The sequence below is a fragment of the Pavona decussata genome, unplaced genomic scaffold (genome assembly GCF_977016875.1).
Source record: "Pavona decussata unplaced genomic scaffold, jaPavDecu1.1 SCAFFOLD_56, whole genome shotgun sequence".
Lineage (NCBI taxonomy): Eukaryota > Metazoa > Cnidaria > Anthozoa > Scleractinia > Agariciidae > Pavona > Pavona decussata.
The window spans coordinates 280,001-295,328 of NW_028145478.1; the positions used below are offsets into that span (position 1 = coordinate 280,001).

The 15,328-nt window shown below is 39.7% G+C and overlaps 1 protein-coding gene across 2 annotated transcripts; it reads right to left on the reverse strand.

Annotated features, from left to right (window-relative positions):
• Positions 1-3,957: 3,957 nt before the first annotated feature.
• LOC146480004 (uncharacterized) lies at positions 3,958-13,978 on the reverse strand. 2 transcript variants are annotated; one of them, XR_014864788.1, is made up of 4 exons: positions 13,815-13,978; positions 9,338-10,066; positions 4,590-6,192; positions 3,958-4,073 (listed from the first exon to the last, which is right to left on the reverse strand). XR_014864788.1 is itself a non-coding variant. In XM_085110071.1 (3 exons), the coding sequence occupies exons 2-3, from the start codon at positions 10,038-10,040 to the stop codon at positions 5,318-5,320; spliced, it is 1,578 nt and encodes a 525-aa protein (XP_084966197.1). In that variant the 5' UTR covers positions 10,041-10,066; positions 13,815-13,978; the 3' UTR covers positions 4,182-5,317. The 2 variants fall into 2 exon arrangements, 1 of the variants encoding a protein (XP_084966197.1); XM_085110071.1 differs by lacking the exon at positions 3,958-4,073 and having other exon boundaries at positions 4,182-6,192.
• Between the last annotated feature and the right edge of the window lie 1,350 nt (positions 13,979-15,328).

Sequence of the window (15,328 nt, forward strand, 5' to 3'; positions counted from 1 at the left end):
CACGAATCGCGTCGTGTAAATCAACCTACAACATCCTTACGACAGACGCACACAGCACGAAAAAATTCGTAGGATTTTAAAACATGTTTTAAAATCCTACGACAATCGTAGGTAAAGGCAATGTTGAGTGGCGAGAGTTGTGTACGATTTTTACATGACGCAAGCAGCGCGCGCTCTAGAAATCGCATACGACAGTCGTAAGAGAAAATCGTACCGTCTAAATCGCCCTTTAGACAGGTTAAAGACCCTTTTATAACTAACGGGCAACCAACCGAGTCTAGAAATATCTGACATACTTGAGAAGCAGCTGCAAGCTGAACGCGTTGTAAACGACTGATAAGATAATCTGGAGCCAAGTGATAGACAACGTCGTTATAATTAATTTTGGATAAGACAAGACTTTCGGCTAACCGTTTTCTAACATGGTATCTAAGCTAAGGTCGGGTAAATTTATTTGAGCGCTTAAAAGTCGAAAGGAATTTAGGCCAGTGGTAAGGTTGTTTAAATCAACTGCTGTACAAACTAAAAAAGAAATGGTGCATGAAAGTCAAATGCCGTACGAATAAAAGTTCAGAGCGCTCAAAGATTTTTGTTTATGCCAAATCTACAAAAACTATTTATGGAATATTAAAACGCGATTTTTCGTAATGCCTTGCAATTATACTTTAGCAGAAAATGATCCTTCAGTGTTTTCCTTATGCTAATGCAAAGTAAATATTACAATATCTTACAGCGTGTTAGATTGCTTCACCTCAAAAGCTTGGGCATGCCGCCTGAAAGGTAATGAGGAAGAGAAAATCCTTAAAACTAGTTTAGTGAAAACGGTAATATGAATTGATCTACATCATTTTACAAAGGGATGAATTTCTTCACCTGAAAAGCCTAGACGCGCCGCCTAAAAGGTACTGAGGGAGAGAAAATCCTTAAAATTAGTTAAGTGAAAACGTTAATATGAATTAAGTTGGGGTGGATTTCTTCACCTCAGAAGGTACCGAGAGAGAGAAAATCCTTTTCTTGTTTAGAAAAACGTTAATTTGAAGTATGCTACATCATTTTACAGAGGAGTGGAGGCGTACCATTTTATATTTTCCGGTTATTTCCCTGGTTGTCCTGCTCTGATGGACAGTCTTTAAGGGTATTTTGGGCAATTGCCCAAAGCCCAAATTTAAGATCTCACGATTAAAAAACTCCATATCTTTGGTGCAAAAAGGAAAAGGGATAATAAAACAACAAAGAAATAAATTACATATATACTGCTCTTTTAAGCCTGTGAACCACTGCCAGTGATCTCCATATTGCTTGCTGTCGGCCTTTTGGCGCGCTTTTTATGCGCTTCTTGGTGGGCTTTTCAGGTTCACGTTTGTCAGTTCGACGTGTTTTTCCGATGCAAAAGGTTTTGGTATACTGTAACGCTATTAAGTTCGGTTGATATTCACCGACGTTTCGGTAGTGCTGCCTTCTTCAGGGGGGCATGCCATACAGGGGCGTAGCGTGGGATTTTGAAGATGAACGCACGAGATAAAATTTTTACAACTAGGGGGGAAATTTTTGAAATTTAGGGTCTCGGAAATGCCATCTCCTAGTTGTTTTGCAGGGCATTTTCAATATATAATGCGGCAAAAATGCAGTAGAAAGTTGTTTATTTTAACTATTTCCCTAGTGTTTTCTGTAAGCTACAGTGTGCCGAAAAGAAAAAAAAATACAAGAACAACGAAGACAGGTCACAAGCAAAGGGCGAGGCCTCGACCCTTAAGGCCCGGTTCATACGTCGAACTTTACATGATACCTATTAAGGTCGACCCAAATAATTAAGTTCGGCAGTTGATTCAGACGTTGAACCTAATTGAAGTCGAACTTAATTAAAGTTAAAGTGAGAAAATAGATTTTCGTGGTCAGCTGCTGTTGTTTTTCCTCGACAAGATTCAAAATGGCGGGAAAGATGAATTCTGACATGGAAGAGCTTCTTTCGTAAAATAATGAAGACAGGCCAAACACGGCTCCTATTGGTCGAGATAGGAAGAATATGACCTTCAAAGCTAATTTGCTCTTACGGCGGAGTACGTCTTTCAAAGATCTCCCTTTTCTGTACGAAAGTAGGGAAGGGTCTTTGTAGATCTCTCATAGCAGAGGCTAATTTTCTATCAAGTGTCATTTACTCATCTGAATTGTTTTAGATTAGGCAAGGAAGGGCGATATTCCGTCACAAACGGCAAAATGTTTTTGCGCGTTTTTTGTTTGTTTTGTAGTGCCGGCATTCTTTCGCGGAAATTGACTTCTGAAAGAGTTTTATCTATAAGGTTATCGAGGTAACCTCTGTTGCGTAATCTCTGTTTGAATAGAGTTATGTTTTCTTCAAACATTGTTTTTGAAGATTTTGTTCTGAGAAGTCTTGAGGCTTCGCCTTTGATATAGCCTGTATTGAAAAGTTTCTGTCAGTTTGAAGTGCGTGTGCACATCAAGAATAGATTCTTTTTTTTTTTTGTAATCTTTCGCATCTCAGACAAGCATATTTGGTTGTTTCGAAACAAGAAGAACAAGCACATTCCTCTTTTCCCGCCATCTTGTTCAGAATGAAGTCCTTTACGCATGCCACGTCGATGGAACGCGCAGACCTCTGGGATAGATATAATTTATATAATTTATACGTAACGTATGCATTTGGTTCGGCACATGTAAAGTTCGACGTCTGAATCGAAGTCGAAGTTTTGCTGTTCTATTCGACTGGCGCAATCGAATAGAACGGCGGGTCGACCCAAATACAAATCTGTCGATCCTAACTGATTCATACGTCGATCTTACATGCGCCGAACCAAATGATTAGGTTCGGCTCATGTAAAGTTCGACGCATGAACCGGGCCTAAGACGGGCAAATTCCGTTACCAACCTGTTAGTATCCACGTTCTTATGTTTATGTATATGAAGGATTGCTAGGGAGCTTAATTTTTCGTCTGTCATCGTAATAGTTATTAGTGGCCAGCACTGAATCATTAATGCTTGGATAATGGGAATTCTAGTGAAAAATGTCAGTATAATGTGAAAATATGAAATTATTACCCAGCAAATTTAATGGGAAAATTTTTTTCTCAGATCTCAGCTGTACGCACGGGCGTACGTGCGTATGTGGACGCTACGCCCCTGCCATATGGTAACATATAATGTGGAGAAAATGACCGTAACTTGTTTGGTTTTTTTTGGTATCATTACTGTTGTATCAACTAATAAAAAGGGGTAGTATCGATCCGTCAAGGTGTAAGTGCTTCAAGTAATGGACAATGACGTCAGACACCTTTTCTAAAAGGTGCTTGGTGTTTAAATGTCTTAAAACACATTTAAGCACATTCTAAAACGATATATTCATTTGAGTAAATTAATGCATATTGAATTCTCTTTCACCCTATCTAGAGCAGGGGGATTCTGCCCGTGGCGACTTTCAACCTCAATAACCTTCTTTGATATTTCGAAAACGTTATGAAACTTCGTGAATTTTTCTTAAATTTATCTTGAATTTGATGTTACTATGGTAACCTATTTTTGACAGGCACTTATTGCAGGCAATGGGATATTCCTCTTTTAAATGAAGAAAAAAATATTTTCTCTCTGTAACCTTTATTCCTTTACTTTATATTAGTGATCTTCTATTGGTTTGATTACTTTTACTTCAGCTTTTGTGTATGTTTACTGAAGTTTTAGGGGAATCCAGATCTTCAAGATTGCCGTCTATTGGGACTGATTCATGACGTGTTTGCTGGGTCATAGGATGTCATCACCTCTCAGTTTTTGGACCACACAGGAAACATCTTTGGGGCTACTTGTTATCCTCTAAATATTATTGTCATAGCTTTAATAGGCTCGGAGTTATGGAACGGGTGGAATTAGCTGGAATTCCCCCCGTTGGCTCGGAAGACGAGGAAGCTAGGGAAAAGGCCCTGGGAACGAGGTTGGGTTAAAGCTGGTTTACGCCATGTTTATTAGACAGCGCATACGGAGTTGAAAAAATTAGGTCAAATTAAACAAACCTTAAACATTTCTTTCAGGTGCGTTTAAATGTTAGTTTCAGATATCTTTAATGTCGACTAAAGGAAACTTGCATTTAATGGTTCCAGGCACGCTTTAGTCCAATTAAACCTGTATTTAAGTTGAACCTTGACCATGCAACCCGGGGAAGGGGTAGGGGGGAATCCTATATATGGGCTATATAGGTACGTGCCGCGAGATAGGGTATGGTTTTTGAGATTCTCAGTCCTTAAATAAGGGATCATTTTTTTCCTCATTTAGCAACGCGTTCCTGGATTAGTCGTTAGATAGGGTACCTAAATTGTATCAGTTAAATTGAAGCTTGCAAGCGCCACGTTTTACGAAAAAGAAATGGCTTTTTAAAACTGAAGTGTCCGCTGAAGTATTAGAAAAGTGATTTTCATAGAGATTTGTGTTTATCCGTGCACATTAGCCGTTGTATGGGTCCCTTGAATAGGATGTCATTTTTCGGGTTCGGTCCTTAAAAAGAGTATCCGTTTTCCCTTCCTTTACCCAATAGCGTCAGGGTTCGAGAACCTTCGCGGCACATCCCTATCGAAAATTTGCGGGAGTACCCCTCCACCCCGCCCCGGGCCATGCATAGGACATACGTTAACTTAAGCTTATCAAACCTAAGTTTACGTCACATTTAAACCAAGTTTAACATTACTTGAATGATGCATTTCACGCAGTGTTCATAAATAGTGTGGCCTGGCTCACAAATGTACATAGGCTTGCGTCTCTGGACGAAACCTCGTCCACGATTCATTGATTCGCTCTGACGAAGGGCTAACGCTCGAAACGTCAGATCTCGATGTCTTGACGGTGGCCAAGTTACCTTATAAACTCAGTTGATAAAACTAAATATTCGCCGGTTTCCACTTTCTCACAGAAGCAACTCCACAGTCTCTTTGGAAACTGATTCTGTTATCTATTCTTGGGATCAGTCAACGTTCGACAATGTATTTTTATCAAGAGATGATCATCCTCTCTTGGTTTTATACATTTCAGTCTAGGTTTGCTGTTTGAGTTTCCTTTAACAAGTCAAGTTAAGTCAAGTCAAGTTTATTCAAGAATGTTTAACATAAAATTTAAAGACAACACTAACCCGCAAGTAGCTAAAGCTAATCTAGGCGGGTAGTGAGAAGACTAATTTACAAGAATTAATTACAGTTTACAGAAATCTATTTACAATATATTAACAAAACGAAATAACACATCCCAGCACTATTACGGAATACTCCACAATTACTTCATTGTGTACACGAAAGGATTGTTTATATACATGTATCAGGAGGTCCGGTCAAGCCCAAAGTCTTGCCGCATTGTACACACACCTTTGTGCCTGCTTTGTTGTGAAACGTGCAGATTCCGCAGACTCTGCTCCCAACCTCTGTTTGATCCACAAGATTAACCCACGAGATGACGCACACATTGCACATATTCCATGCTCTGGGGAATTCAGAAAGGTGCACCTGGAACATTTCCATTCTTTGTCATCACCTCCTGTTTCCCTATTCACAGTAGCGCCAGGTTGGTTTGAAAGCGCTTCGAAATCAGCAGACATCGGCTGCGATGTCTTGTTTAATTCGACAAAATTATGCTGCCCTTTTGTTGCACTGCAAAGATCGGTGTTATAGATTCTCACGCACTTTTCACAAACAGGCAGCAAACAGTTTCTACAAATACTATTGCTATCAGCCATACAGAAGTCACAGATGGCAGTGTCATCATATAAAACGTGATCTGAATAACAATCCGCAGGGTTGTTGGAAAATAAACGCTTGCCAAGCGTATCTCCTCTAGGATCAGTTGATGCAGCAGCAGACGGATCTTCATCAGTGGCTGGAAAACCAGCGGACGAGTCATCACTATTCATAGCATTAGCATCATACGTATTGGACAATGGAGGATTCTTGAAAGCTGTGCTTGGAGTATAGGCACTTAAGGTTGTTTGTTTTACGTTTGGGAAAATTGCATCGGCAGCTTGACGATGAGATGATGTCAGTACTTTACTTGACTTTTTATCTCCAGTTCTCCCCGACGTAATTTTGATATTGGATTGTGTAGGAAGCTCAGAATCTGTACTTGGGCTTTGGTCCACGTCTGGTTCTTTGGAATCCGATGTGTCGGTTTCTTCAGATGACATTTCCCCATCTTGTCTAGGTGACAAACTACCTGCAAGGGCTATCATGTTAGAAAGTAAATGCCGACTATTTACATCTCCATTGGAGTTAATGGTAGTACCTGCAGATTACAATTCAAGGATTAATAATATTAATAATCATAATAGACAAATCTAAACTATAGTCTGGTACTTCATGGTTACAAAGTACTTGAATCCTTCAGTCCTGATTGGTATCGGATACTTGGTTCTACCTGACCTCAGCTGGTTATACTGGGCAGTGGATTGTACTACATTTTTATGTACAAGATTGTAAACAAGATGCCTATACTGACATTTACGCGTGATGCTTTAACTAGTTCATTTATTCCAACTGCATGCTTCGCAGATTTGTAAAACTATCCTTGCTAATGAAATAGTTTGACTCACGAAGATCGCGTTACGCTGTTTCCCTTGTGTTACGCTTCTTAGGGTCTAACCGGAAATTGTGGAAATTCCATTACGAGAACGTTAGCTTCTCAATGACCTCTTTTCAGTCTACTATCGTGGTTCTAAGACTGTCAAACAAAGCACGATTCCTTCGCCAGGAACTCACCAATTTCCACCGTTTTAAATGTCGAGTGCTTCTTAGAAGTTATTTTTTCTATTCACCGCTTCAAAATGGTGAAATTTCCGTTTGAAAACGACACACTTGAGTCCACAACATGTTAACAATATGGCGCCAAATTTAATCCGGTTTTGATAAATAAATCAAATGATACTTTGACGTCACACAGGTAGGGGTGAGTGGGTCCCCTCCCTCGCAATATAAGCGACAAGAATGGATTTTTATTGGCCTGCTTTTGTTGAAGACAATCAGAACAATGCATCCCGAGTAGGAGAGGGGAGGGTTTAATGAATAAATTAATGTACAGATTTGTGGCTACGACGAAGAAAAAAAAAAACAAGATGCCTATACTGGCATTTACACGAGATGCTGGGGCTAATTCATTTATTCCAACTGTATGCTTCGCCGATTGATAAAAATATCCTTGCTAATGGAATATTTTGAGTCACGAAGATCGCGTTATGTTGTTTCCCTTGTGTTATGCTACCAAGGGTCTCACCGGAAATTCCATTACGATAACGTAAGCTTCTCAATGACCTCTTTTTAGTCTCCCATCGTGGTTCGGAACTGTCAACAAAGCACGACTCCTTAGCCAGGAACTCTCCAATTTCCACCGTTTAAAATGTACAGTGCTTTTTAGAAGTTATTCTTTTGATTCACCGCTTCAAAATGGTGAAATTTCCGTTTGAAAACGGCACACTTGAGTCCACAACATGTTAACAATATGGCGCCACAATTTAATCCGGTTTTGATAAATAAATCAAATGATGCTTTGACGTCACACAAGTAGGGGTGAGTGGGTCACCTCCCACGCGATATGAGCGACAAAAAAGGATTTTGATTGGCCTGCTTTTGTTGAAGACAATCAGAACAATACATCCTGAGTAGGAGAGGGAGAGTTTAATGAACAAGATGCCTGCTATACTGGCATTACGCGTGATGCTGGGGCTGATTCATTTATTCCAACTGTATGCTTCGCCGATTGATAAAACTATCCTTGCTAATGGAATAGTTTGAGTCACGAAGATCGCGTTACGTTGTTTCCCTTGTGTTACGCGACCTAGAGTTTCACCGGAAATTTGTGAAATTCCATTACGATAACGTGAGGTTCTCAATGGCCTCTTTTCAGTCTCGCGTCGTGGTCTAAGACTGTCAAACAAAGAACGATTCCTTCGCCAGGAACTCACCAATTTCCACCGTTTTAAATGTCGGGTGGTTCTTAGAAGTTATTCTTTCGATTCACCGCTTCAAAATGGTGAAATTTCCGTTTAAAAACGGCATACTTGAGTACAGAACATGTTAACAATATGGCGCTACAATTTAATCCGTTTTTAATAAATATATCAAATGATGCGTTGACGTCACACAGGTAGGGGTGAGTGGGTCCCCTCCCTCGCGATATAAGCCACAAGAGTGGATTTTGATTGGCTGCTGTTGTTGAAGACAATCAGAACAATACATCCCGAGTAGGAGAGGGGAGAGGTTAATAAATAAATTAATGTACACATTTGTGGCTACGACAAAGGAAAAAACAAAAGATATCGACCCGTTTTTAGACACGGTATGCCCCCTCAGGGCATCCCGCGTAATAAATTAATGTACAGATTTGTAGCTACTACGAAGAAAAAAAAACCGACCCGTTTTTAGACACGAAATGCCCCTCAGGGCATCCCGCGTAATTAATGTGCACATTTGTGGCTACGACGAGGGAAAAAAAGATACCCGACCCAAACCTAGACACGGCCTGCCCTGCAGGGCATTCCGTGTAAAAAAAAAAAAAAAAAGAAATCGACCCGTTTTAAGACACGGTATGCCCCCTCAGGGCATCCCGCGTAATGATGCTACCCTGGGTTTTTTTCTGTACGGTACAGGCCTTAGCTGGATGCTGAGAAAGAGAGACTAGCCTGGCCTTATCCAAAGCATGGATCCATCTCGTTTGCTAGAGAAAAAAGGTTGAAGTTTAGCTACGTTTTATGAATATCCACAGTAAAGGACTCCTGGAAAGGGCATTAAAAATAAATATCCTATGGTCGAAAGGCAACATCGAAACTTTTCGCGTCGCCAAGTGTATTCCTCCCTGGGGCCCGTTTCTCGAAAGTCCCGGTAACTTATCGGGCCCGGTAAGTTCATTTTTAAACGTTTTATCGCCGATTAAACAGTGATTACAGACATGGTACCTGGCCAATGTTTTCATAGAATTGTAAGATTTGAAAATTTAGTATTCAAACCTACCACAAATGGACTTCTGTTAAAAACATTTATCACCAATTTCAGTTATCGGGCCCGGTAAGTTATCGGGCCCGGTAAGTTATCGGGACTTTCGCGAAACGGGCCCCTGGTGTAGAATTTGATTTACGTGACCCCTAAGCTTCTCAAGGAGTTTTAAAACCTTTGTATACGTGTCCCATTCTTCCTTCCATCCCTTGCAAATCTTAACTAAAATCAAATATACATTTGTTAGTGCGAAGAAGCGAGGACTCCTGCGAAGGCAATTTAGCAAAAAATAACGGGAAGTGCAAGAAAAATATTCCCTTCCCCCACAAATTTTCTAATGGTCGGTCCCTAAAGTAACATGTTATAGTGATACTTACCCTCAACAGATACAGACTCCAATAATACTTTAAACTGTTCCTTTATGCGTCTAATATCATTTCGCATGTCGTGCAACTCGTCGGCATTGATGACGTACTCATCATCCCTTTGCCATTGTTGCAAGAGTTCTTTATAGTGTTCCTCAATAGCAGGATCCATGCACGCAGTCTTCAAATTGTCAATAGCAGTCACATACGTCGCTCCTCCTAATCTCACAAGTGTTTGCCGGATGTTGTGCCAGTGCATATTATATGTTTCACCATCAAGAGAAACATGTTCGGCATAAGCATACACGGTATTGCGAAAACATTTTAAGCGTACAATGTCAGCCTCACGGCTCTTGTCTGTTTCGGGCGGATATGCGTCCCAGCCAGCTGGTGGAGGTGTTAATCCACAGATGTTTTTCAGAAGAACAAGTAAAAGGTTTATGTCAAAGCTTGCTGATGAAACTGAGGATGGAATGGTGGGATACAATTTGATCCATTGCGCTGGGGTTAGGATCTTTTTCTTACCTTTGAAAAGGCTGTAAAGAGTACGGTGAACAGAAGGACTGGCCAAAATAGAGTGAATACTGCTCGGTGCGTGGATGCGATCGAACGTCTCTCTTAGTGCCTGGGACCCAACGTCAACAAGAAGGCAGCACAGCCGTGCATAGTTTGTTGGCTTGTTAGTGGAAGCTTCTGGTGGAATTGCACAAGCCATAAGGATACAAATTTTTGTTTGATAACCTGAAGTAATCAGAGATGATAGAAAAATTAATATCACATCTATTTTTGTCGGATCAACTATTACGCAGTACAAGAACCAGGAACGCAAGGAAAGGAAAAGAGCTTAGGAATGTACGGAACTTAGAACATGTAAAGGCCCGTTTAAACGGTTTGAACATAAGTTGCCCAACATTCGATCAACAAAAGTTGAACGGATGTTGGGCAAATGTTGGATGAACGGAGTGATCAAATGGTTTCAACTCAATTCAGCATTTTCAAGAACAAAGAAAATGTTGAATCGATGTTGAACGAAAGTTTAAACCAGTTTAAATTTGATTCAACACGCTTTCAACATTTTTTTTACACTTTCGACAATGTTGAACGACCTGTTTAAACGCCCCCAACATTTGGTTCAACAAAGTGTTGAACGCATGTTGAAGCAAATGTTGAAAAAGTTTAAAAGGGTCTAAAAGCGTTTCATGGAAATTCTGGGGCTACATGTAAACGATTTCTGAATCGCTGCCTGTCGTTTTACATTCCATCACTACGGCAAGTGTTCGCCCGACCTTAAAATCGATACTTGGATACTTTTAATTGTTGCATAATTTTATACTTCAAAATATTTGAACATGTCCAGTTATTTAATTCGTAGCTGACGCTGAAATGAAATAAACAGCTCGAAAGTTTAAATCCGTGGGCTAAGAAACGCGAAGTTCGCGCCGAAATTTAAGGACGGTGCCTCCTAATACAGAAGTATTTTGCGTGGTTTATGACTATGCGGAAAAGCAGATCTTAGCAAGGATTTTTGGAATCCGAAAAGAAAATTGGGGGCAACCACGCATTTTTCAGAGATAATTAAGCAACAATATTTCTAAAAAAGCGCCAAAATATAAAGCAATGTATGGTTGTTTTTCCTAAATTGAAGCTTAATTATCTCTGAAAAATACATGGTTACCCTCATTTTCTTTTGGGAAACCAAGAACACTTGTTTAGGTCTGCTTTTTCCGCATAGTTTTAAACCGAGCAAAAATATTCCTGTATCAGTAGACACCACCCATAGGAAACCCGACTATCTCCAGACGCGCAGAACGTATACGCAGTAACAATAGTAGGTACCGTCTTAAATAATTTAGAATTCAAAATAAATGTCACCTGAGTTTGCACAACAAACCAACTGATAGACAAGAAGAAGTGGATCAGCACGATGATTACATGTCAGCTTCAGTGAAAATGATTACACCTCCGATACTCAGACTGAAACAGGGACGAAGTGGGGCTGCCTAGGGCGTGCCAGGTTTAAAGGAGCTATGTCAAGCGGTGCGCATTGGGGGCAAAGAAATCTGTCAAAATTGTCTTGTTCTTCGTCGTAACTAATATGAAACAGAGCGCTGGAGCAGTGGGCGCGATCGTGTACAAAAGCTATATTGGGGGGTCAACACTAGCGCTTGTGATGGTTACAACAGAAACTAATTTTAATTAGTTTGTTTGTGGTTTGTTTTGAACAAGATCGCCCAATTTTACTGCTTTTATACCAAAACGGAAAATTATATCACCATTTTAGGTTTTTCAGTGATGGTAAGGAAGTCAAAGGAAAGAACCTGCTACTTTTGGCCAACAAAGACATAAACATGCGCAAACGGCATGATTCCAGGTACAGATTATTGATAAAACAAAAAATTACCTCAGAAGATTCTTACATGAAATATGAAAGCCGCTACTTGGACCACTTTCGGTTGACAGTAGAATTCCAGTGCCTTTATGCAATAGACTATGATGCTATAGCGCGAGTACATGTTCTTCCGAAAGTTAGGTTGAACATCGACACTCATTCTCGTGATTGATCTTGCATGTGAATAAGCAGAGGTGGGCACAAAGTATAAACCGGTAAATTGTTCGATCGCACAACACTCTAGAGCCAAAGACTTGAACTGTTGGTACTTGAATATATTAAACCCAGAAAGACGCGTACCTCTACGAATCCCGACTCGGAAAATAGCGACAGCAAAATATAATTGACATAAAGAAACAAAGTAAAAGCGGAGAAGTCCTGTCATCCTCGCCTTGATTTCCAACGTTTTCAAACTGCAACGCTAGAGTATGAGGCGAGACTAACCCACCTCTAACGGTTAATTTCTTTTCAAAAAGAAGCAGTCTACTTTCAGTCGATGTCGAGAGTCCTGGGGGTTGGAAATTGTCTCTTTTTGTGTGCGCGGGCTGTGAAATTGAACGTCAGAAAAGAAAGAGCAAATCCCGAGGGTGTGCCCGGGGGCAGGGGGGGGGGGGGATGGTAACAGCTAGAATTGACCCACATACTTGAGTGTTAAGCGAGGTTTAGGTCAAGTTACTCAATGAAGATGGTTACAAGGACTCAAAAAATCGAAACAACCTGTCATAAACAGCGATGTAAAGAAACAGTCCCTGTCCTCCTGATGCCGCTGTAAAATAATTTCACGTAACATTTGGCTGACATTTTCTACCTTGATATCAATCCGTTATTATACACCGTGATAGCATTTTCTACCTATATCTTTTTCACAGGAAAGGAAAGGCTTAAGCAATCGTAAGCAATTATATCCAGTTGGGAACAACCTTTTTTAAAACAACAATTGCTTTGCTGTCCATGCTGTCACACATTGTCATGTACTGTTTAATTTATTCTGTTACAGTTTTTTATTTCTCAGGAGAGACTTCTTTAATCTCTCTTCCGATTTGATGCCTTTTAATTTTGTACCAAGTGGTGTGTTTAGGTGACTCATACTTTACACACCTCCGCATTTGGTCGTATGCTGCGTACTTTTTGTGGTTGTTTAGTTGTTCCCGCTTTTGCCCGGGACAAAAATTGAAAAAATTGTACGTACATTCAAGAATAATATCCCTGTAGTCATCAGAAACCCAGCAGACGAAAACCGACCGTGAAAGACCTGAAAGACCTCTTCAGTGATAGTATCCAGCTAACACATTTCGGAATAAGAACCCGTGTATAATAAGTTATCAGGCCAAAATTACATCATCTAGAAATGCGTTCCCTAGTATTTAAAGCTATTAATGGAATATCCAAAGATCTCCGAAGGAATAAGGGGGAAGCCATACTATCATTTCCCTTGACTTGCAACTGATATATAATAAAAATAGCGACGGGCACTGATACGGACATGTGTGTGTAGACATCTCTGAGCCCTTGCTGTTTATTTTGTTCGATGTGAAGTGAAAATTAAAGACTTCAAATTGATATGGAGTTTAGGGGCGATCGGCACTGCCTACCAGAAAAAATACAGAGAAGAAGAAACGGGACAAATTTCGGTAGAGAAGATGGGGGTCAAGATGGCGCCTGTAGCGGAACCAATTGAAAGTATTGTTCCCGATTCTCACTTGTAGGGCTTGTAGGAAGTTCAAGTTATCGTTCTCTTCTCGTCCAGTTAGATCGATTTTATTTTAAGGGAAGACAATCTCTTTTTCTTTAATTGTTAGGCTACATTAGGACGTATTAGTGTTTAAAAGTTACTTAAATGGTCTTTTCTACACGATCAGGAATTGGTAACAGCATATTCGAGTTTCGCTTCTTGGCTATTCAACAATGCCGGTAGTTGTTGTCGCCCTGCCTATAAGAAATTCACTCATGTTTGCTTGACGGCAAAATGAAAGCGGCGATGAGTTTAACTTCGAACGGAAAACAAGTTAATAGGAAGCAAGGGCAGCATGCAACTAAGCCACCTTGAGCTTATGCGACGGTGAAATCAGTGTGGTAAGCAGTTTACTGTACCGTTCTTACCTCGAAATTGTTAGCGCCGATGATGTGTCCTAGAGATAAAAGCTGTCAATGTTTCAAAGCTTTGTCCTTCGTGAGTAATTAAAACAACTATCTTGATCAAAACAGCGATTCAGTCGATCAAAGTGTAAAGAAAACGACTTTCGTTTTCCTGTTTTCATAAACACACCAAAGCACGTAATTAATTTCCATACTCTTTTATTTCCGGCCGAATAACACCAGGGTAGAGTGCATCGGGGAATGTTGAACACAGGTATGATTTACCTCCACTCTATTTTCTTCCAGCGAGTTTCAACGAATTGTACTTTTTGGTGAAAAGATCAGTAATCTTTTACTGTCGTGGAATTTAATAGTGGGTATAATAATCCTCAAGTCAAGCTGTAGCTCTTACCACTTGGTTTCTCCCACCACTGATGAGTTTGTAAACAGGGCTACCAGAAACACAATCGACCAAGCAAGTTTCAGATTACCACTGATAGGATCAAACAAGAGTATTAAAGCAGGTCTATCAGTTACACGCGTTGGTTGTAGAACGTTTGTAGGGTAAAGACCGGTAAAGGAAGTTGCAATTGGTAACTATTAGTTAATTTATTATTATTAGTTATTTTTAACAGGACCCATTTGATGACAGTACTAATGCACTGATGGGTTTTCCTGTATAAATATTCATTTATTGTTGTTGTTGTTATTATTATTATTATTATTATTATTATTATTATTATTATTATTTAGAATGTTTTAAAATTTAGTGGTTCAGAAAAAGATTTATATATGCTTAAGCTTTTGTTCAATGGTGTAACATTTTTTCAATGTGCTTAATAAATCCAACTGGATAAGATGAGGGTTGTCTGTAAGGACGGTCCTGAAGCTGGGGCAAATTCCATTTCCCAGCCTTAATGCGACCACAATCCCATTCCCAGTGTATCTTTAAAATGGTCAAAGTAAAAAAATTAACCAAGTTCAATAAAATAATCGGCAAAAACTTCTTAAGGAACAACTTCACTTACTGGATTGGAGATACAGTCGAACCTCCACTAACGGCCACCTCTCTACAACGGCCACATTTTTTTGTCCCGGCGGACAGTCCATACATTACCTCTTGTTTAAACCTCTCTACAACGGTCACCTCTCTACAACGGCAAGGGCCACTAAAGTGCTTCCCCAACTGCCAAAATAACCTCTCGATAACGGCCAGTACAGTTCTTTTTTGCAAAAACCTTTTTTTTATAAACTGATGAAGTAATCGACATTTGTCTTCGCAACATTATGTTTCTGTATCCATTTTAATGATATACGTATTTTGATTGTGTTCCATTTATATGCTAGTGAGTAAGCAGAAATTTTCTGCAATAATATAGCCAATGTTGCAAACCTTGCTCGTTTCGTCTTGTTAACATTTTGATTCAAAGCATTATTTACATTTTATTGTGTATTTTATCTATATATATTATTTAAGATTGGATTACCATTATAGGCTACAGTAAGCATGAACTTGGCACAATAAACATGTTGTACTT